A 23,058-nucleotide genomic window follows, 5' to 3' on the forward strand; every position below is an offset into this window, starting at 1 on the left:
TGGCACAGGCACTGATCCTTTTTATGCAAATGCCTCTATCCCCAGGTTTTGGGTCAAGGCTTGGAGGAACTCCTACTCCATCACACATTCTGTAGTGGAGTAAGACTCAGCAATTTCGGAACATGAATGTCTAGGGTAGAAAAAAATTCACAAGCACAATCATTCCTCACACTTGTAAACAAGCGCAATCAAAGAGCTTGGGGAAAAACTGAAGCAACATGTTAACTAACTGCAGTAGGTTTATTATCTGTATCGACATACATACATACATAATACCCTACATTGATTGTATTTATTGTAAACTAAAAATAATCTTCTACCTTGTTGATTGAAGTGATGCACATGAGGGTGCACCAAGAAAAAAATGCTTATAGAACACTAAGTCGTTGCAACTCAACATACAGAAAGTTTGCTTCTAAGTTAATTCATCTATTGTGGAATTTGGGAAGCTGCACAGCCTATTACACCTGTGCTAGTCCTAGCTTTTCACATGAAAATCCTATTTTTCTATCCTTTCCCCATCTTCCTCCTTTTCAAATATTTACACAATTCTCTTTTAAATTGTTATAGACTTCAGAAAAGTATTCCATGTTCTTAGAACTTGTGTGAAAGCGTTTCTTTGTCTATTTTCATCCTTCTTGTGATAAACCAGTCAATGCCTTACTGTTGATTTGCTAACCAGTATATATTTTCCTTTGTAGCTTACTCTCTAAAAATTTTGAAAAAAATCTATTAGATTTTTCCTTAACTTTATCTGTTCCACTGGAAAAAGCCCCCATTTTTAAGCTGTTCTTCACTACTCATTTCAACCACTTGTATCTATCTACCCTACTTCTTCTGATGGGAGAATCCAGAGCAAAAGGATTCTCCCTTTGAGAGGAGAGTTAGGCAACTCAGTAGTGAAATCAAAGGGAAATTGAAATCTGGAGCTCTTCCCCAAGATTGTTGAGGCTGGGTCAGTTCAAATTTTAAATGCTAAGTTAGAGATTTTTTTTTAATTGAAGCATTAAGAGGTATGGATCTCATTGAATGGCACAGTAAGCTCATTGAAAGGGAACTCTTGTTCCTAATTCCTGCCTTTGGTAGCTGTGTTTCCAGATGTCAAGGTGTCTCTGGTTTTCTCTCCAAAAACTATCTTCCTTTCCTCTTCATTCTCCTCCTCTAAAACATTCCTTAATATCCATCTCTTACTATTTGTTTTATGCTCTCCTATCCTCCCTTTCTACGGGTTGGCCTCCATTTTCCTCATGCCTCAGTGATATGTCTTGGGATGGTGTTCTCTCTCTCTATATAAAAATATATAATAAAAATGCATAAAAGCAAAATACTGTGGAAGCTGGAAATCTGAAACAAAAATAGAAAACGCTGGAAAAACTCAGCAAGTCTGACAGCATCTGTGGAGGGAGAAACTTCTCCCTCCACAGATGCTGTCAGACCTGCTGAGTTTTTCCTGCATTTTCTGTTTTTGTTTGTGATAAAAATGCATGTTATTTGTGAGATACTGAAGTTTCAAAATTCTGAAGACAAGAAACAATGGGCATTTACACATGTCTAACTTATCTGTGATGACAGATTTCACATAGTACACATATCTCACTCAAGCTTGTGACAGCTTTGTAAGTTTTGGGGCATACCATGTAATGTTGTATTTTTTTATACCTGTTTAGGAATAGGCTTGGTATGGGTGAGGCAGTGGCATAATGATATTATCACTAGGCTAGTATTCCAGGCCCATGGTAATTCTCTGCTGACCAGGGTTTGAATCCCACGATGACAGATGGTGAAATTTGAATCCAATAAAAATCTGGAATTATTAGTCTAATGATGGCCACAAAACTATCACTGCAAACGTCCATCTGTTTCACTAATGCCCTTTAGGGAAAGAAATCTGCCATCCTTACCTGGTCTGGCCTACATGTGTGTGACTCAAGACCCACAGCAATGTGGTTGACTTTTAAATACCCTCTGAACAAGGGCAATTAGGGATAGGCAATAAATGCCGGCCTAGTCAGAGGCACCCACATCTGATGAACGAATAAAAAAAAACTGCAGAAACCAGCTGCTAATGATTGCCTACATGCAATTACAGTATTCAAGCTCAATACTTAAAGGAATTATACAACATCCTTTGAGGGCTTTCACAGAGAGAAACTTGAGAGTTAGGGAAAATAAATGGCATTCTAGAATATAAGAATATTATTGATCGAGTTTTGATTTTCTTGGAGCTGGATTGTACTCTTTTGAGTAACATGCTGGCATGGCATAATTGAATAATCGAAGACCAGAAGTGACTTTTTTTGTTGCTGTAAACTGTAATTATAACCAATGTAATTGCCATTTATTATCTATAAAATGAGTGCTTTGAAAGTTTGGTTGATTGTTATTGACCACTTTGAACTACTGTGCTGGTACTGGTACTTGCCTGGTACTGGGCAAGACATTAAAAGTTCGAAATCCTCTTCCTTTAGTGAAAATGGGTTATTGCTATCTTACAAAGGAAGCCTATTAACACATTTCTCACAATAATTTACAAGAAACTCAATTGAAATGACCCGAAAGAAATCAGAGCCCATTTTTAGTAGCAGTAATATTTACTCTTGGAAACATGTTAAGAGTAGAATGGACTGGTTCTAATCAATTCTACAAAAGTGAATCTCACTGTCACCTAAATACAATTTCACTGAAATGCTTAAAAATGTATATAAACAGAGGGTAGGTGCACCAAACTCGTTAGATTTTCCAGTATATTGTCAGGACGGTACTAATGATTTTGAGCAGAGGGTTTTAGTGAGTGGGTGGTCGGGGCTGATGGAGTCGCTCGATCTCCTTTCTCCCCCTCTTCCAGCTGATTCTGAGCGCTCTCAACTCAACAACAGCAGCCTGCAGCTCACTTCATTTCTCACATGAGTGCCCTTCTTTAGCCTCTTTTCTCTTTCGCACTTTATATCGGCTTCATTACACGACCGATTCATTTGTAATGTAAATTCCGAAACTTAGGAAAGTTTTCCTTCGCCCTTGTCTGAAAGAATACTAAGAGGTATTCAATACGTATTAACACAAATCAGTGGTAACAGTAAAGCAAATCTCCTTAGCAACATAATCTTGATTGCAAAAGGAGAGCCGAGTGTCACGGCGAGAGCATTTAGGATCGAACAGCCCACATGGAATGGGCATTTATCTGCGAGAATGCAGGACAATACCTAGCAGGCAGACAGACTATGAAAAATTCAAAATTAACTCACAGAATTGTTACTCTTTTTCACACGTTAGACAATCGGCTATATTAAATCGATCGTGCAACTTTTCTTCTCAGCAACTTTGTACCACACCCCGGCTAACTGGGAGCTAAGCTACTAATGAATGCGCAACAACGGCCTCTCCTTCCTAGCGTTTGATTTCCAGCAGAATCCGCCTCAAAAGACGTTTATCTGAAGGGCAAAACCTTCCACACTCTTCAACAAAAAAGTACCCACTTTACGTTTTATAGTTGAACGCGTATGCCAAATTTGATTACATCGGTAAACGTGTTTTTTTGTTGTTTTCTGTGCGCTCTTACAATGGCAGCGAGAATCCCTAATATTTCTCCCGGTGTTTTACTGAATACGGATTATACAGGAATTGGGAATAAAACATAGTGCGTTGAACAGAACGCTGCATTTTCAAATCCCAGTGTACTTTGCAAATGCAAATACAAGGAATATTTTCTTTAAAGAATCGTGATCATTTTAAGAGACATTACAAAAATTACATGGGAGAAAACCGGTGTTCTAACACAGTATTCTACATTTTACTTCTGGAAAAGGGGATGCTAGAAATGTCCCCAATGTGCAGATAAACCTACTTTTCTGCAGTCTTAGGTTTTAGTTTTAAATTCGCCTTTCTCGAGATTTTCTGGTTTCACACATGCTAGATTTTCAGCCCATTGACTGTGTACTGGAGAATTTTATTTTTAAATGAGCAGTTCGCAGTCAGGCCAATAAGCCCCGCCACCCATAGTGGGTTGAATGCCATCATTGGTAAAGTGAAACCCCGGGATCAAAGTAATTTACAAGAAAACATTAGTTCGGAATAAAGCTACAACTCAACTTCATTTTCCACTTTAAAATATATAACGTCATGCAAAACAAAATGCCGCAGATAAATTAAACGAAAATCCAGTCAAATGAACTGCCACTTTGGCCATGAAACCTTTAACATCCAACATATATTGCTGTCTTGCATTTCATTTTCTAACCAGGCTGTGATGCTTCCTATCAGAATGCAACTGAAAGCCACAAGAATGTCGGCGCCTGCAACTTTGTGTATAAATCGTATATTCGTGGCACTATAACTTTTAATGAAATTTTAAATAATTCGGGAACAGCAGAAGAAACGAGGGTGGATGACGAGTGGTTAGAATAATTGTTAGTTATCAAGTATTGAGAGGCAGGGCAATTGAAAGATATTTGACACCATAAATGATTGTTTCTTAAGATAATCAATCTTGATTTAAGTTTCAGCAGTGAAACTGATGTGGTATCAGTCTTCCATGCGGAGGAACAGTTGGGCGAAACTGACAATAGTATTATATTGGATTTGAGCAGCTACACCAGTCCATAAGGCCATAAGATGTAGGAGCAGAAGTAGGCCATTCAGCCTATGGTGCCTGCTCCGCCATTCAATGAAATCATGGCCTATCTGATAAACCTCAATTTCACTTTCCTGCCTTTTCCCCATAGCCCTCGATTCCCTTATTGATTAAAATTCTGTCTATCTTAGTCTTGAATATACTTAACGACCCAGCATCTACAGCCTTCTGCGGCAAGAATTCCACAGATTCACTACCCTCTGAGTGAAGAAATTCCTCCTCATCCCTGTTTTAAATGGGCGACCCCTTACTCTGAGATTATGCCCTCTGGTCTTAGACTCTCCCACAAGGGGAAACAACCTTTCAGCACCTACCCTGTCAAACCCCCTAAGAATCTTAAATGTTTCAGTAAGGTCACCTCTCATTCTACTAAACTCCAATGAGTATAGGCCCAGCCTACTCAAACTCTCCTCATAATAAAATCTTTCCATGCCCAGGATCAATTTAGTGAACCTTCTCTGGGCTGCCTCCAATGCCTGTGTATCTTTCTTTAGATAAGGGGACCAAAATTGTTCACAGTATTCTAGGTGTGGTCTAACTAGTGCCTTGTATAGTTTTAGCAAGACTTCCCTATTTTTATACTCCATTCCCTTTGAATTCACAGGAAACTTAATTGCAAATTCTGGATTTCAAGAAGAACAGGTGTGTAAAAAAAAGAGAGAACTTGAATCGGCTTAATTGGGTAATACTCCTTGGAGGGGTATTGCGAACACAGACAAAGGACACAAAAATATCTGAATTCGAAAGGAAGTCGTGTATGAATCCAGATACAAAAGGTATGTGGTAAAGCAATTTGGCTAACTGGACAAATCAAACTCATGCAAAACAAACTTTAACAGACTGAAGTAAAACAACTCTCCAAAGAACAAGAATTGATATTTCGCTCAACTGAAGGTAACAAGTTGCTATTAGAGCCACCAAAACTAACTGGAGAAATTGGTATATAGATAATAGTAGGGATTCAATAGTTAGGGGAGCAGACCAGTATTTGTGTCTGCAGATGCGATTCCAGGATGGGATCTTGCCTGGGTCGAGGATATCATTGAAATGTTTCAGAACATTCGGGGCGGGGGGGAACAACCAGAGATTCTGGTCCATATTTTTGCTAATGACATAGCATAGGTGCCAACAGGCAGGAGGTCCTGCAAGCAGAATTTAGGCAGTTAGGAAATTATCAGGGCCTTCTCAATCATTGAGCATGTTCCAAGACAAAAATCGATAGATTTCTGGAGAGTAATGACATCAAGGCATATGGAGATGGAGCGGGAAAGTGGCATTGAGGCAGACGATCAGCCATGATCTGAATGAATGGCAGAGCAGGCTGGACAGGCCAAATGGCCTATTCATGCTCCTAATGGAAAGCAGAGGAAACAAAAGAAAATAGAGGAGTTTGGCAGTGCCCAATGATATAAACTGATGCAAGAAGTCTATCAAAAAAGGCAGATGAACTGAAGGCACAGGTCGACACTCAGAAGTATATCATAGCTTTAACTGAAACATGGATTAAAGAAAGGCAGGAATGATGGCTCAACATTTCTGGCTACAAAGTTATCAAATGAGATAGAGAAGGGAATAAAACGGAAGATGTTTTCAATATGCAAGTAACCTATTATATCTAAGAAGAGGGATGATATCCTTGAAGGATCAAAGTAAGCAATGAGGAGGACATAAAGGGACTGCAGATAAGCTAGATAAGTGGACAAAGGCATAGCAAATGGAATACAATGTGATGAAGAATGAAGCTTTTCCACTTTGGTAGGACCCCAGATCTGCAGCAATGTGGTTGATTCTTAAATGTCCTCTGCAATGGCCTAGCAAGCCACTCAGTTGTGCCAAACTGCTAAAAAGTCTCAAAAAACCGGCATTGAGAGATGCACCGGAAACTACCATGGCAACTCAGCCTTGTCGACCTCCTCACTAACAACTGGGGGCTGGTGCCAAAATTGGGACAGCTATCTCACAGACTAGTCAAGCAATAGCCTAACAGAGTCATCCTCACGGAATCATATCTTACAGATAATATCCCAGACACCACCATCACCATCCCTGGGTATGTCCTGTCACACTGGCAGGACAGACCCGGCAGAGTGGCATACAGTCGAGAGGGAGTTGCCCTGGGAGTCCTCAACATCGACTCCAGACCCCATGAAGTCTCATGGCATCAGGTAAACATGGGCAAGGAAGCCTCCTGCTGATTACCATGTACCATCCTCCCTCAGCTGATGAATCAGTGCTCCTTCATGTTGAGCACCACTTAGAGGAAGCAAGGGCACAAAATGTTCTCTGGATGGGGGACTTCAATGTCCATCGCCAAGAGTGGCTTGGTAGCCACTACTAACCAAGCTGGCCAAGGCCTAATGGACATAGCTGCTAGACTGGGTCTGCGGGCAGGTGGTGAGGGAATGAACAAGAAGGAAAAACATACTTGACCTCACCCTCACCAATCTGCCTGCCGCAGATCCACCTGTCCATGACAGTATCTGGAGGAATGACCACCGCACAGTCAGTCATTGAGGAGATGAAGTACTGTCTTCACATTGAGGATATCCTCATCATGTTCTATGGCGCTACCATTGTGCTAAATGGAATAGATTTCAAACAGATCTAGCAACTCAAGACTGGATATCTAATGAGGCGCTGTGGAGCATCAGCAGAATTGCATTCGAGCCCAATCTGTAACCTCATGGCCTGGCACATCCCCCACTCTACCATTACCATCAAGCCAGGGGGTCAACCCTGGTTCAATGAAGAGTGCAGGAGGGCATGCCAGGGGTAGCACCAGGCATACCTAAAAATGAGGTGTCAACCTGGCGAAGCTATAACACAGGACTACTTGCGTGCCAAACAGCATAAGCAGCAAATAATAGAAAGAGCTACGTGATTCCACAACAAACATATCACATCTAAGCTTTGTAGTCCTGCCACATCCAGTCGTGAATGGAGGTGGACAATTAAACAACTTACTGGAGGAGGAGTCTCCACAAATATCCCCATCCTCAGTGATGGGGGAACCCAGCACATCAGTGCACAAGATAAGGCTGAAGCATTTGCAACGATCCTCAGCCAGAAGTGCCGAGTGGGTGGTCCACCTCAGCCCACTCTGGAGGTCCCCAGCATCACAGATGCCAGTTGTCAGCCAATTCGGCTTATTCCATGTGATATCAAGAAATGGCTGAAGGCACTGGATACTGCAAAGGCTATGGACCCTGACAACATTCCAGCAATAGTACTGAAGACTTGTGCTCCAAAACTTAACACGTCCCGAGCCAAGCTGTTCCAGTACAGCTACAACACCAGCATCTACCTAGCTATGTGGAAAATTGCGCAGCTATGTCTGGTACATAAAACTGAGGACAAATCCAACTTGGCCAATTACTGCCCCATCAGCCTACTCGTGATCATCAGTACAGTAATGGAAGGGGTCATCAACAGTACTATCAAATGGAATTTGCTTAGCAATAATCTGACACCCAGTTTGGGTTCCGCCAGGGCCACTCGGCTGCTGACCTCATTACAGCCTTGGTTCAAACATAGACAAAAGAGCTGAACTCCCGAGGTGAGGCGAGACTGACTGCCCTCGACATCAAGGCCACATTTGACTGTGTGGGATCAAGGAGCACTAACAAAATTGCAGTCAGTTGGAATCAGGGGAAAACTCTCCACTGGTTGCAGTCGTACCCAGTATAAAGGAAGATGATTGTAGTTGGTTGGAAATCAGTCATCTCAGCTCCAGGACATCACTGCAGGTGTTCCTCAGGGTAGTGTCCTTGGCCCAACCATCTTCAGCTGCTTCATCGATGACCTTCCTTTCATCGGAAGGTCAGAAGGGGGGATGTTTGCTGATGATTGCACAATGTTCAGCACCATTCGTGAATCCTCAGATACTAAAGCAGTCCCTGTCCAAATGCAGCAAGACCTGGACAATATCCAGGCTTGGGCTGACAAGTAGCAAGTAACATTCGCACCACACAATTGCCAGGCAATATCCATCTCCAACAAGAGAGAATCTAAAAATCGTCCCATGACATTCAATGGCATTACCATCACTGAATCCCCCACTATCAACATCCTGGGGGGTTACCATTGACCAGAAACTGAACTGGACTAGCCATATAAATACTATGGCTACAACAGGTCAGAGACTAGGAACCCTGCAACAAGTAACTCACCTCATGACTCCCCAAAGCCTGTCCACGATCCACAAGGCACAAGTCAACAGTGTGATGGAAACTCCCCACTTGCCTGGATAAGTGAAGCTCCAAAAAAACTCAAGAAGCTTGACACCATCCAGGACAAAGCAGCCCACTTGATTCTCACCCTGTCCACAAACATTCACTCCCTCCATCACCGACGCAGTAACAGCAGTGTGTACCATCCACAAGATGCACTGCAGGGATTCACCAAGGGTCCTTAGGCAGCACCTTCCAAACCCACAACCACTACCATCTAAAAGGACAAGGGCAGCAGATAGTTGGGAACAGCATTACCTGCAAGCTCCGCTCCAAGTCACTAATCATCCTGACTTGGAAATATATCACCGATCCTTCACTGTTGCTGTGTCAAAATCCTGGAACTCCCTTCCTAACAACACTGTGGGTGTAACTACACCACATGGACTGCAGCAGTTCAAGAAGGCAGCTCATCACCGCCTTCTCAAGGGCAACTAGGGAGTGGCAATAAATGCTGGCCCAGCCAGCGAAGCCCACATCCTGTGAATGAATAATAAATAAATAAAGCACAATATTTGTTGAATGGTGACAGGCTAGAAAATGTTTGCACTCAGAGGAACCTTCAGGTCTTTGTGCATGAATCACAAAGTTAACATGGTGGTACAGCAAACAATTAGGAAGGGAAATGATACACTAGCTTTAGTTACAAAGGGTTTGGAGTATAAGAGTAATGAAGCCTTACTACAATTATGCAGGGCATTGGTGAGGCCACACCAGTGTACTACGTGCAATTTTGGTTTCTTGACTTAAGGAAGAACTTATTTGCCTTAGAGGTAGTGCAATAAAGGTTGACTAAATTGTCCTGGGATGAGGGGATTTGTTTTAAGAGGGTAGACTAGGCTTATGTTTTTGCAATAGTTTAGAGGAATGAAGTGATCTAATTGAAACATAAAATTCTTAAGGGGCTTCAAAATGTTTCCCCTGGCTTGTGAGGTCTATAAAATGGAGTCACAAACTTAAAATAATGGGACAGCCATTCATGTTTGAAAAAGGGAGGAATTTTTTCAAAGAGCTGTGAATCTTTGGAATTCTCTACATTCAAGACAGAGGTCGATAGGTTTTTTTCAGTAGTAACGGTATTAAGGATTATGGGGATAGTGCAGGAATGTAATTTCAGGTGCATCAGTCATGAGTTTGTTGAATAGTAGAGCAGGGTCTAAGGGATAAATGTCCTGCGCCAGCTCCTATTTATGCCATTATGAAAGGGGAAGGGGTATTGTGGGGGGAGGGTCCGTTGAGGAGTGAACCAGGGTGTCACAGAAGACATGGTCCCTTCGGAATGCTGATATCTCAATCCCCAGCCCTCGATAGCCACTTCTACTTCCTGCCTAAGGTTTACAGACTGGATCTAGCAGCAGCCCTTTGCAGCAGCCTGCTCTTGCCCCATGGAACTGATTTATTTTTATGCAGTCTCATCCCATCTGCATCCACTACTCTTCCAATCCCCACTGCTACTTTAGCTATTTTCAGGTCTTAAATGTCTCCTTTTCATCTTCAAAGTCCAAACTCTCCATACTTCCACCAGGATAGGCTGAGGTTTGATGCTTCTTCCTTGAATGGAGACCCAACTAGTCCCCAGCCAACAGTACTCTAATTTGCCTGGCATGACTTGTTCTCACATTGAGCAACTTCTCCTCTGACTTCATTCACTTCCCCCAAATCAAAAAGGTGTTGCAACATATGCTCTTGTTCAAGTCTTACATCTTTTTCTAGTGCATGACCGCATTAGTGCAGTTTCTGGCTATCGCCACAAACTGGCAAATTTCATTAGCTTTGCTAATTTCCACCCTTCCCTTGCCTTCACATGGCCCAATTTCGATTCTTCCTTTCCTTGACATTTGTGTCTCCTTTTCAACCAATTCTTTGCTTTTTGACCAATATTCACCGCAATAAGTCCACATTACTCCCACAGCTACCTTGACTACACTTCCTCCCACCTGCTTTCTGTAAGCATCTATCCCATTCTCCCGCTTTCCCCATCTCTGTTGCATCTGTTCTGACAATATATTACTTTCCATACCAATGCTTCCGATATGTCTTCCTTTTTCCTCAGCTGAGGATATGATTCCACTGTGGTTGACAGGGACTTCTGACTGCGTCTGTTCCATTTTGCACACTTGTCTTCAGTCATTGCCCCCCCCCCCCCCCCAAAACGGTTCCCCCGTTTTCACCTTCAATTCCACTTGACTCCACATTCAATGAATCACCATGTCATGCCTTCCACCTCCAGCATTATGCCATCACCAAACACATCATTCCCACCACTTTCAGCTTGCCACAGGGATTATTTCCTCCACAATACCCCAGTCCACTCAACTGCCCGTAACTCGCCCCATACCACAGCATCTTGCCTTGAAAGTGTAGAAGATGCAATTCCTGCCCTTTTATCTCCTCCGTTCCCATTGCCCATGATACTAAATACTCTTTCCAGTTAAAACAGTGACTTACTTGCATTTTTTTTCCAGCTTAGTATACTGCATTTGCTGCTCATGATGCAGCAGCCTCTACATTTGTGGTAACAAATGGAGATTAGATGAATGCTGAGTAATATCTCTGTTCAATCTTCAAATTCAAGATAACTGTTCATGGTGGGGTTTAGGGGTAATGTATTAGTCTGGGTAGTGGATTGGTTAAAGGACATAAAACAGAATAGGAGTAAATGGTTCATTTACAGGTTGGCAGTGTGTAACTTATGAAGTTTCACAAGGATAAATGTGTGGGGAGGGAGCAGTATCAGCTATTTACAATCTATATTAATGACTTGGATGTCGGGACAGAGACTAATATATTCAAGTCTTCTGACAGTATAAGGATAGGAAAGAAAGATGCAAGGGGATACTAGGAATCTGTAAAGGGATATAGGCCAGTTAATTGAGTCAGGCAAGGTGGCAGATGGAGTATAATGAGGGGAAGGCAAAACTATTCATTTTGGTTGGAAGAAGAGAAACAGAACATTTAGTACAATGGTGAGAAACAATTAAAGTTGGTACTAAGAGGGATTTGAGCATCCTTATACACGAAACTCAAAATAGCATACTGGCCTTCATTGGAAGGGGTGTAGAAAACACAAGAAAGTAATATTTATATTACTTATAAAGTTATATTTCACCCCTTTTCTATTTTTCCTTAGCTCTGTTGAAGAGTCATGCGGACTCGAAACGTTAACTGTGCTCCTCTCCACAGATGCTGCCAGACCTGCTGAGTTTTAACAGGTATTTTTGTTTTTGTTTTGGATTTCCAGCATCCGCAATTTTTTGCTTTTACACAAGAAAGTAAGTCTAGCTGTAATTGTACAGTATTTTGGTCAGATCACACCTGCATTAATGTGAACAGTTTTGATCTCCGTATCCAAGGTAGAAAAATTGTGCCTTAGAGGCGGTGCTACCAAGGTTCAATAAGTTGATTTCCAGGATGACAGGGTGTCCTATGAGGAGGGATTGAGTAGAATGGGTCTAGACTCTCGGTATGTTTCCATGAGATTATGTGTCATTCTTTTAAACTACAGTTCCAAGAGAGCTTGACCGGAGAGATGCTGGGAGGCCATTTGACATGGCTAGACTCACAGGATAAGGAGTCAGCCATTTCAGTCTGGGATGAGGAAAACAATTTTTACCCAGAGGAATGTGAATCTTTGGAATTCTTTACCCCAGAAGGCTGTGGATCTTCAGTTGTTGAGTATGCTCAAGGCTGTGATAGATTTTTGGGCACTTAGGGAACTAAGGGATATGGAGATAGGGCAGGAAAGGGGAGTTGGCGTCAAAGACCAGCCATCAACCAACTGAATGACAAAACAGGTTGAAAAGGTCATATGACAAGTTGTACTCCTTCTGACTGTAGCTGTCTTCTCCCAGTTAATTAATAAAGATAGTGAATAGCAATGGTCCTAACACTGATTCATGCAACCTCTACACAGAATCAGTATGTTGAAAAACAGCCTACCGCCTATGAAAATGTAGCCAATTCCTTATATAATCAAATTTGTCTATCAATTCACAGAATTATCTCTTATAAAGTGGGTGGTACCTTCTAATTTTTTTTTTCAAAATCTAAGTATACAGAGTCGACCAGACTATCTTCATCCATTGATCTAGGAACTTCTTTAATAACCACTGCAGTGTCCAAACGGTCATAGACACTGAGGAAAACTTTCCATTTGGGAATATCAGTTTCACCTCCAAAACATGAGCACTAAAATACTGAAACTTGGGTACTAATCTTGCACCCCTGTTTTGTGCATAAAATTCACTTGCTGCCATTGTAAATCAGGGCTTCTATCAGGTGTTCTCTAAACATGGCTTCTGGTAAAAGTGGCCATGTTTTACCCATCTGGATGAATTTTTTTTTAAAGCAGCTATGGAGCTTCTTAAATGATGCACTACTATAATTACCAAAGATAGAACAAAATGCACTATAATACATTAGTTAGGCCTCATCTAGAATAGTGTGTCCAGTTTTGTTCATTTCAGGTGATGGGTAAAATAAATACTCTGGAAAAGTTTCAGAGGCAGGCAATTAAAGTGATACCTAGTTTAAAAGCTCTTAATTACCGCAATAAATATGTTGGATCTTGTTACCCTAAAAATTATAGACTTCCGGGTGATTTGTGCTTTCATATAATGAAGGGACTGAACTATGTCTAAATGGCTTGACTATTTGAATTAGGGGCACATGCCAGAAATGAAGAAAGCACATGCTCGGCTTATGGTTAGCTGTCAGGAGATTGGTTTGTTTCCAATGAGCACGGACCTTTGCAACAAACTGTTGGCTTGTGTATGGAGGGCAGATTTGTTGCAATAGTTCAAAAGGAAACTGGACAAATTTTTGATATGGCTGATATGACAATGCATAGGTGCAATATTAGACAATAAGTATCATAGCCACTATGGTCTCAAAGAACAAAGAACAAAGAAAAGTACAGCACAGGAACAGGCCCTTTGGCCCTCCAAGCCTGAGCCAATCATATTACCTGTCAACTAAAACATTTTGCACTTCCAGGGTCTGTATCCCTCTATTCCCATCCTATTCATGTATTTGTCAAGCTGCCTCCTAAACACCACTATCGCACCTGCTTCCACCACCTCCTCTGGCAGCGAATTCCAGACACTCACTGCCCTCTGCGTAAAAAAACTTGCCCCACACATCTCCTAAAGTTTTCTCCTCTCACCTTAAATCTATGTCCCCTAGTAATTGACTCTTCCACCCTGGGAAAAAGCTTCTGACTATCTACTCTGTCCATGACACTCATAATTTTGTAAACTTCTATCAAGTCACCCCTCAATCTCTGTCGCCCTAGTGAGAACAATCCAAGTTTCTCCAACCTCTCCTCATAGCTAATAATCTCCAGACCAGGCAGCATCCTGGTAAACCTCCTCTGCACCCTCTCCAACGCCTTCATATCCTTCTGGTAATGTGGCAACCAGAATTGCACGCAATATTCTAAGTGTGGCCTAACCAAGGTTCTATACAGCTGCAGCATGACTTCCCAGCTTTTATACTCAATACCCCTGCCAATGAAGGCAATCATGCCATTTACCTTCCTGACTACCTTATCCACCTGCGTTGCCACTTTCAGTGACCTGTGGACCTGTACACCCAGATCCCTCTGCCCGTCAATGCTCTTAAGGGTTCTGCCATTTACTGTATAATTCCTGCCTGTATTAGACCTTCCAAAATGCATTACCTCGCATTTGTTTAGATTAAACTCCATCTGCCATTTCTCCGCCCAAGTCTCCAACCGACTTATATCCTGTTGTATCCTTTAACAATGCTCTTCACTATCTGCAACTCCTCCAACCTTAGTGTCGTCTGCAAACTTACTAATTAGCCCAGTCACATTTTCCTCCAAATCATCTCCTGGAACTCATTTTGGTTGCCTGCAGGGATTAATAAGGAATTTCTCAGGTTCCGCCATCAAAGGTCTAGGTTTTTTTTTAAAAGCTTTCCCAGGATTTTATGCAGCTGTTGGTGGGTGGTGTCTACTCAGCTTTTTAGGTGTCATTCAATTTATCCTTTACCCAGTTCCATAGATGAGCAAAGAGTTAAGGGACCATCATTATCAATCTTGTTGTTGAAACTAGAAGTGTAGATCATGTAGCCAAGAATTTCAGCAAAGGATTAAGCATCAGTTTACACACTAAACAATGGGTACAAAGGTAAAGAGAGAGAACTAGGACAATACGGCCCACCTATCCTATATTTTCACAGAATCAGTAAACCCCATCACAGCATTCAATTCCTTCAAATGTAACTTCTCTCTTTTCTTCCCTTCTTGTCTACCATCATAAAAAAAGTCAATTGGGTTCAAGCAAATTCCATTTGCCTGGTTAGAAACTATGAAGGTTGCATTTTTGGTACAAGTGCACTGGTTTACTACCACATTTTGTTGATTACATAATTGATTCAGTAATAAATGCACAGTGACTATCTTGTAAAGTATTTCCATTGACTGCCATCAAGTGAAAACATTTCTTATAGGGACTCTTCTTCAGCAAAGAATTCTCTTGTACACTTGCATATGAAATCTGCGTTAGTTCTTTGTAAACAACTTATGATTTCCTAAAATACACCACAGTGGAAATACTTCCCATGTTGCTAAATTGTTCAGAAAGCATCAATTTGTATCTTTTACATCTATTAATTTTGCATTCATATCTAAACACAATGAATTTCACTGAAAATTTTAAAATTATGAATTTCCACAATTTTGAATAATACCTATGTTCTAAAACAAATCTGGATTAGATTGCTATGGAGAAATAGTTTTAATTCACAAAAGATATGATACAAGGCTGATATTTTAATATTTGTGAATATTTATAACAAATTTCAAAAATTCCAGTCTTGGTTCAGGCTCCCTGACAAACTGTAACAAAAAAATAGTTGCACACCAAAGATTCCAAATTTACAGTACAGTAAGATTTTTCAAAGTTTGCTGCAGTTATATAAAGCCTACACTGTAAATATCAAATAGGTTTAACCTACAACTAGAAAGCCATTGTTTCCTAGACTTTGAAATAATTATGCCTAGCAAAGCACTAGATTTTGGTCAATTCTAAAGATAACTGAGCCAAACAGCAACTGGCATTTATAAAGAAAACCTGCTAATAGACTAAGTTTGGAACACTATCAGGAACAGTCGTTTGGGACTAGTTTGAAATGTGAAAGGAAAAACATTTAATATCACCACCTTTATACCTTATTCCATGAGTCATTTATCATTAACGTTTAGTCCTTCTCAGCCAAGATGATGGATTAGTCCAGGTCCCAGATCACTCCATATCTGCAAACTGTTGTCTGTAGCAAGGTTTAGATAGGTAATGATTTTGTTCTTCTCCGAAGTTTAACATTCATTGTGAGGTGGCTACAGGCCCACAAAAAAATAAATTGGTGAAACTCATCCCCGCAAAAAAGTTGACTTAAATATGACAGGCAGTGCTGGACTTCCAACCAATGAACAAGTATATTCCACTGCTTTGATGGAATCACAAGAAATCTACAATCATATTTAAGATAAATTAGCATTAGTGTTTCAGTGTTAAATATTTCTGACCAGTGTCTTTTATTTCTGAAACAACTCATTCTCATGGCTTTCTGTGTACATTGCCCTTAGAAGAGTCACTTGCAGCCACATAATCTAAGTGAATTTGAAGTAAATAATGAGCACAAATAGACATAAATGCAATAAAAACATAACAAACATAACATCTGAATATGCATACAATCTGGCTGACACAAACAGCCAGCAATACAAAGTGGACAGCTGTTGACAGACCAAACTTTAACAGAAGCATTATTGCTTTTGGATTGGCTACACAATTAATTAATTAATTGACTAGGTAGTACTGTTTCATGGGAGACAATAAATGGACGACATGCTTCACTATAAAGAGAATGAATCAGATAAATTACCAAACTGCTATTTATCAAACAAAATTATCATTAACTTTGGTCTTTCAGATTATTGTAACATTTACACAAAAAAAACTTTTCCTTTCTATCACAGCAGAATGAGGTGTTTTGTTATCCAGAATGAAAAGGAAGGTTCAGTGAATCTTTTCCCCACCCTGTGCCTCGGATCTGGGTATCAGGTTAGTATGCATGCATGCTGACTAGGACAGTAATATATCATTATGTACAGCAAAAATCTCAAGTCAATTATGTAGCTTTTTTTGTAATTCAGAAGTTATGGATGAATTCGATAATCACACACATCTGATCAAATTTGATCATTCAATCTTATTTCGCAAACTGATCATCATTTCGGGGTACTGGGAACAAATGCAAGAAATAGGTAAATATGTATAGTTTTTCAACAGCAACCAAAGGTGCTAACAATATCTGGGAATTTAATTTTATATAATTCCTAATGTTTCAGACATTTTATTTAACAGTAAAAACTGACCCTTTAAACACTGGGGACCAACTTCAGTGAAATAACCAACTTTCTAAAAATCCGAGCAAAGCTATAATTAAAAAAGCTAAAAATATAAAAATATTAACCTGCACCATAAGTCTTGGTAGTATTCAGTGAAATACTAAATGGAAAGCAGCACCTCTTTGAATACACTAACAGGTTCCACTATCTGAGGTGCAGAATATTAAAAAAATGACCTGACCCAAAAATCTATACAATATACATAAGTCTGCATAATGAACTATTTGTTAACATCTGTACAGGACAAAAAAATCAACACATCTATATGTAAATCTAAATTATGCAGAAAAAGTAAACAAATAAAGTAACAGAAGTCATAAAAGCCATAATTTATGGCAGCTACCTGAACAAAGTATCCATTTTCCTGTTGTATTTTTCAAGGTCCTGGCTCCAAATGATCATACAATGCGTGCAAAAGCCTTCATTTGATTTTGCTACAGTATTAATTCAAGGTATTTTGTTCCAATTGTTTTGAGTTCAATATTCAGGACGTAGGCAGAGCCAGTTGACATGATTTCTTCACTTTGTTTTCTTCATATGAATATTGTGACTTCTATAGCCACAGTAGTATGTGTTTCTGAATATGTGCACAGTAGATCTCAAGTTCAAATTTAAAAGGACAGAAAGAAAAAAATAGTATATTAAAACGAAACAAGAAACAATACAGCGCAGGGAAACTACTTCTGTTTGCTCTTCAGGTATTAGGTGAAGAATGGAACATGCAGAAAAGTTGATTCTTCTAAAAACTCCAGCTACTAATTTTAATCCATTATCAAAAATCTCCTAGAAAAATGTGGGGTGATTCACAGGCATTACCACCAAATTGATTATTTTAGTAATCATAGAACCATTTTAGGCAATTTTACTGAGTGTTGTGAAAGCTGTGCAGAAGGAAATCGGTATCAAGAAGCATTAAAAGGAGACGGCAAGATGACTATTAGAAGCATCTTGGAAGAGGGTGGTGAGATCCAAATAAAAGGAATGACAAGATAAATGCATCTAGTGAACAATTGAGAGAAGGAAAGTTTGGAATGTAAGTTATGAGAAATACAAAACAATTAACTTGAGCAGAGAAGTATGGATAGACAGGAATGAACAACTCGATTACAGCTTTAAGAATCTGTGAGGCTGACAATCTTCACTAGGAATACCAAGCAAGGCACCATTGGAAGGACAATGCACTTGAACAAGTCTCTGAAAACAAAATCTGTTGCTAGTCTGGTCGAAATATTGGTGTCTTCGGTAAAAATTCTATTAAGATGACCTAAGAAAGAAGTAATTAAAAACAAAATGATTACAAAAAATGTACAATCCTCTTAACAGTTTATTCCCAGCAATACTTTAATAAGACTGAACGAGGAATGACAGCCAACAAACATCCCACAAATTTTGAAACCATTTAGTATGTCCTTTCTTTAACTTGAAAGTCATTAGTCAACCAGGCTCCCAGCATGTGACTAACAATGGCCAACAGATTATAATATCCTCACAGTATTAGCACTGCACAAACACCTGGCTAATATAAATAGAAAGAAGTTGAGTAACAATTAAGAAACTGTGTGTTTTAACACAATTCTTATTTATTTTGATTATGTTACTTTTCAACAAAGCCAATCAATGGCCATTTTGAATATTTTTCTGCTATGTTCTGAAGAGATTTCACACCATGAGTCTGACATCTTTGAAAATGTTCATTAATCAAAACTAACGAGTTGGGAGCTGTGTTTAATTTTAATTACATGAAGAAGTTCAAACAGCTTCTGAATTGTGAAGTGAAAGAGAATTAAGGCCCTAATGGCATGTATTGCAGAAAATGAGGGAAGTTTGAGAGGAAATAGCTAAGGTTCTGATCATAATTTTTAAAAATCCTCCTTAAATATGTAAATTATACTAGGGGACTGAACGGTTGCTTCTTTAATTAAGCTAAATATGCAAAGGAACTACAGTGTTACCTTTATTCAAAAAGGGTTAAGCTAAGCCTAAGCCAATCATCTGAATTTGATTGGTGGTTAAGTGGAGACGGGTCATTATGTGTGACAAAATTAATACTCAACTTGAAAGACAAAACTAATTAAGGTAAGCTAGGATAGTTTTACAAAGGTAAGTCATGTCCACTAAATTCAATAGTTAATTGAGGAAATAAGAGTCCACTGACAGAAAAATGAATAGCTTTCAAGTATATTGATTTTTATAAGGTACTACATAGAAGGTTTGTTAATAAAATTGAATATATTAAGAGCATGCGCTAGCATGGATAGGTAATTTGTTTAGAGGATAGACTGGTGGTTAGTGGATGTTTTTCAGACCAAAGGGATTTAAGGAGTGCTGTCTCGCAGGGCTGGGACAATTATATGGACAGGCTATCAAAATTTGCAGGCATCATAAAAATAGAAACCAAAGTTAACGTTGAAGAGGACTGTAATTGATTACAAGAGAACAAATAGGTTAGTTAGTGGATTGGGCAGAAAGAGGCAAAATTAGATTGGTGAGAAATGTAAGCAATACATTTTGGGAGGAAGAATGAATTCAAAAGAATTACGGGAGCAGTGAGACTGAAGGATTTGGATGCACAGTCTTTAAAAGTGGATGGTCAAATTGATAAAGCTTATGGGATCCTAAGTTTTACAAATAGAGGAATCAAAAGTAGAGAGGCAGAGTTAAACCTAAACAAATCACAGATCAGGCTGCGGTTAGAATGCTTTGTCCCATTTTGGGGTATCTTTCTTCACCAGAATATTAACGGTGAGATTTTAATTATAAGAAAAAAGAAAACGTCAGCTCTTTTCAATGTATTTCATTTAATTTCATTACGCAGTGAAGGTTAAAAAGATATCTGCTAGAGTATTCCAAGTTATGAGGATTGTTTTCCTAATGTACGTAGGGAAAGATTATTTTCAAGAGTTGGTGATTCAGTAACTAGAGGGCATAAATTTCAGACAGCCAAAAAATGAAAGCAGACATTCAAAGGAGATGTTTTAAAAATGCAGAATTTTGTTAGGAACAGAAGTGCAATCCATAATAAAAGTGAAGTGAATAAAAGAAGTGCATAAATACTTGGAAAAGAAAAATAAAAAGAACATGAAGAGTAGGGAAATGGAACTTTTGAGGGGCATAGTGGCAATAATCTAAACGGGCCTCCTCCTGTCTGTACAAGGTTATGATTGTTGAACCTCACCTTCAGTCACCCCTCCTAACTCCCAATTCCTACTTGGAGTTGAACTTCTGACTCCTTTGTGAAATGTCTCAAGATACATTGCCAAGTTAAAGGCACTATATAAATGCAAGATTTTGTTGCTGTAGCTGAAGCAGGCTGTGCATGTCCAGAAAAACAGAGATATGTGATGCCCAGTGCCACCAGCAGTAATAAAGACAGGAAATACTTGAAAAACACAGCAGATCTGACCGCATCTGTGGAGAGAGAAACAGAGCTAACGTTTCGAGTCCATGAACCATCTTCACTGGCAGTAGCCATTGAAGTTTGGTGCTGTGCATCTGCTTGAGCAAAGAAAAACACAAGGCATAACTCCATTTGGTTGGAGGCACAGCTGACCAAGTTTGGGGGGCGGCGGGGGTGGGGGGTGGGGGGGGGGGTGTTGCTGAGTAGTCTCTAATGTAAGTGAAACATAATGCACTCTGATGACTTCAGAATGATTTTTCAATAAAACTAAAAATCAGGGTTACAATTTTTCCTAAGTGCAGAATCAAAATTATGAGTTTTGTTATTTTGTTGTTACTGCTATCTTCCATTTAGTATTAATTAGAAATCATTCCCATTTATTTTCTAAAAATAATTTTAAATTAATATGTAACATTGGTGCTAGCTTATCTTCATTTTTTTACATTTAAAATCAGTTTAGGACTTTATATACATAGGTTGCTAGTTACTCTTTAGCTGCAACTATGAACAAAACAGTTCGTACCAGCAAAGAATGAATCTTAATTCAAACAGTTTCTTGTTTGGGGACTAGGGACATGACGTTGCTATCTAAGAGGAGAAAAACCTTTAACAACTTACTCAGGTCCTCCCTCCTTTGCATTACAAAAAACTCTTCACGTGCCTTTCACATTCTCATAAATCAACATGTTTGATATAGTTGCTGATGTTACAAATAATCTATAGCAACCAATTCAGCGAATGGGTGCTGTTCCACACAAAAAAGCATTTTGAAAGGCCTTTGTTATCTTGTAGACTTTGGTTTCAAATAGGGTTTTCAATAAGGTTAACAGAAGAAAGGTGATGAGAAAAGCAGATATTTAAATAAGACATTAAGTAGAAGTTAACTAACATTTGTGAAATTCCACAAGGAAACAAAGTTTGAAATGAATATTTTCTAACAGCAAAACAAGGAGTGAAACTGTTACTAAAATCTAACGACTTTCACAATCCAAAGTTTCCATAGAATGCAGAGCAGGCATGACGAAAATCCATCAAAACCATTCTGCATTTTTTTAAAAATTCAATTAAAATTAAATAGCTCATTAAAAGTCAGGATGCAACTAAACAATTTGTGTCAAATTGAGAAAAATAGATAAACAGAGGTCTGACCTTGTACTTAAATGCAGTGGGTACAACGCAATTTATGTACAAACTCAGATCACTTTGGTTCTACTTTCATTACTTTAAAAAAAAATTAAACAGAACCGCATTTAGCCAGCAGACAACATCATTTAAGTATTGGTCATCTGTCTGCAGTATTCAATATTAGCAAATTATCCTTGATCTATATTCCATTCCTGTCACCCCCTCCTCAAGTCTTCCCATACTAAACCAAGATCATTACCCGGCATATGAGACTGACATCAAGTGATGCGTTTCTTCCTATGGGGGTTTGATGAATGGGATATAGTGAGAAAAGTTGCAAGTCTTACCTTAGTGCAAATAATATTTGGTAGCTAGAGGAACTGTGGGAGTCAAATTCTTTTCAACTAATCTGTCACAATGTGAGCTGCTACCCTGTTTTTGACGAGCCAATGCCAATTTTACAAAATGCTCGAAGAGCTTACTAATTCATAATGCATTTCAGAAACAGATAAGCACAGTACTAGATTAAATTACCCAAAACAAAAAGGAAACTGCATGCATATAATTTTGTTTTGATCACAAATTTGACTCTTGCTTTGAGATACCTGCTCAATAGTTGTTTTGTCTAATCATTGACCAACAACAATGATTTTACTTGGTTCTCATGGAACCCACTACTTCTCCATTAGATTATTGTTCAGATTGCAGTGTGTGTTTGAAAGAGAGCTTCCCATTTCACTTTGCATAGTTAAACTAAAACAGGCTTAAACATTTTTGTGATGAACTTACATAAAGATTTTTATTTTTGGATGGACACACCAATCCCCTTAATACATCTAAAGTTAATTCATTCTGCAATTAATTTATTATTTTCAGAGCACAGTGCAAGCCTTGTTTTCAGGCCATTCATAACTTTATAAATCTGCCTTGCACGTGAATATGTGCATCTGTGGACCGTAATAAATTTTTCCACTCAAGCGACTAAGTAGGCTGACACCTTTCTGATTAATAACTGCTGAAAGAATAAGATCAGAAGCAAAATAAATGATCATTTAATAGAGAAAGTAACAAAACAGCCCTTTAACTTACATATTCCATCATGTTATTGGTTTCACATTTCCTTTTGCTTAGTCTCCAGTGCAAGCACAGCTGGAAAAGAAATGGAGAAAAGGAAGAAAAATGACTTCCATTTTATTCCTACATCCAGACAAACCCATTTATCCATCTTTCATATTTTTCTACCAAC

The 23,058-nt window shown here is 39.2% G+C and overlaps 1 protein-coding gene across 1 annotated transcript in view; it reads right to left on the bottom strand.

Annotated features, from left to right (window-relative positions):
* Positions 1–16,382: 16,382 nt before the first annotated feature.
* Positions 16,383–23,058, bottom strand: part of LOC121284874 (cysteine-rich hydrophobic domain-containing protein 2) — an 87,132-nt gene continuing 80,456 nt past the window's right edge. Inside the window, exons 5-6 of the mRNA XM_041200721.1 lie at positions 22,902–22,961; positions 16,383–18,554 (exon numbers count right to left, since the gene is read on the bottom strand). Coding sequence (XP_041056655.1) covers positions 18,504–18,554; positions 22,902–22,961 — 111 coding nt within the window. The 3' untranslated portion in view covers positions 16,383–18,503. The remainder of the gene's footprint in view (positions 18,555–22,901; positions 22,962–23,058) is intronic.

The sequence above is a fragment of the Carcharodon carcharias genome, chromosome 1, assembly GCF_017639515.1.
Source record: "Carcharodon carcharias isolate sCarCar2 chromosome 1, sCarCar2.pri, whole genome shotgun sequence".
Lineage (NCBI taxonomy): Eukaryota > Metazoa > Chordata > Chondrichthyes > Lamniformes > Lamnidae > Carcharodon > Carcharodon carcharias.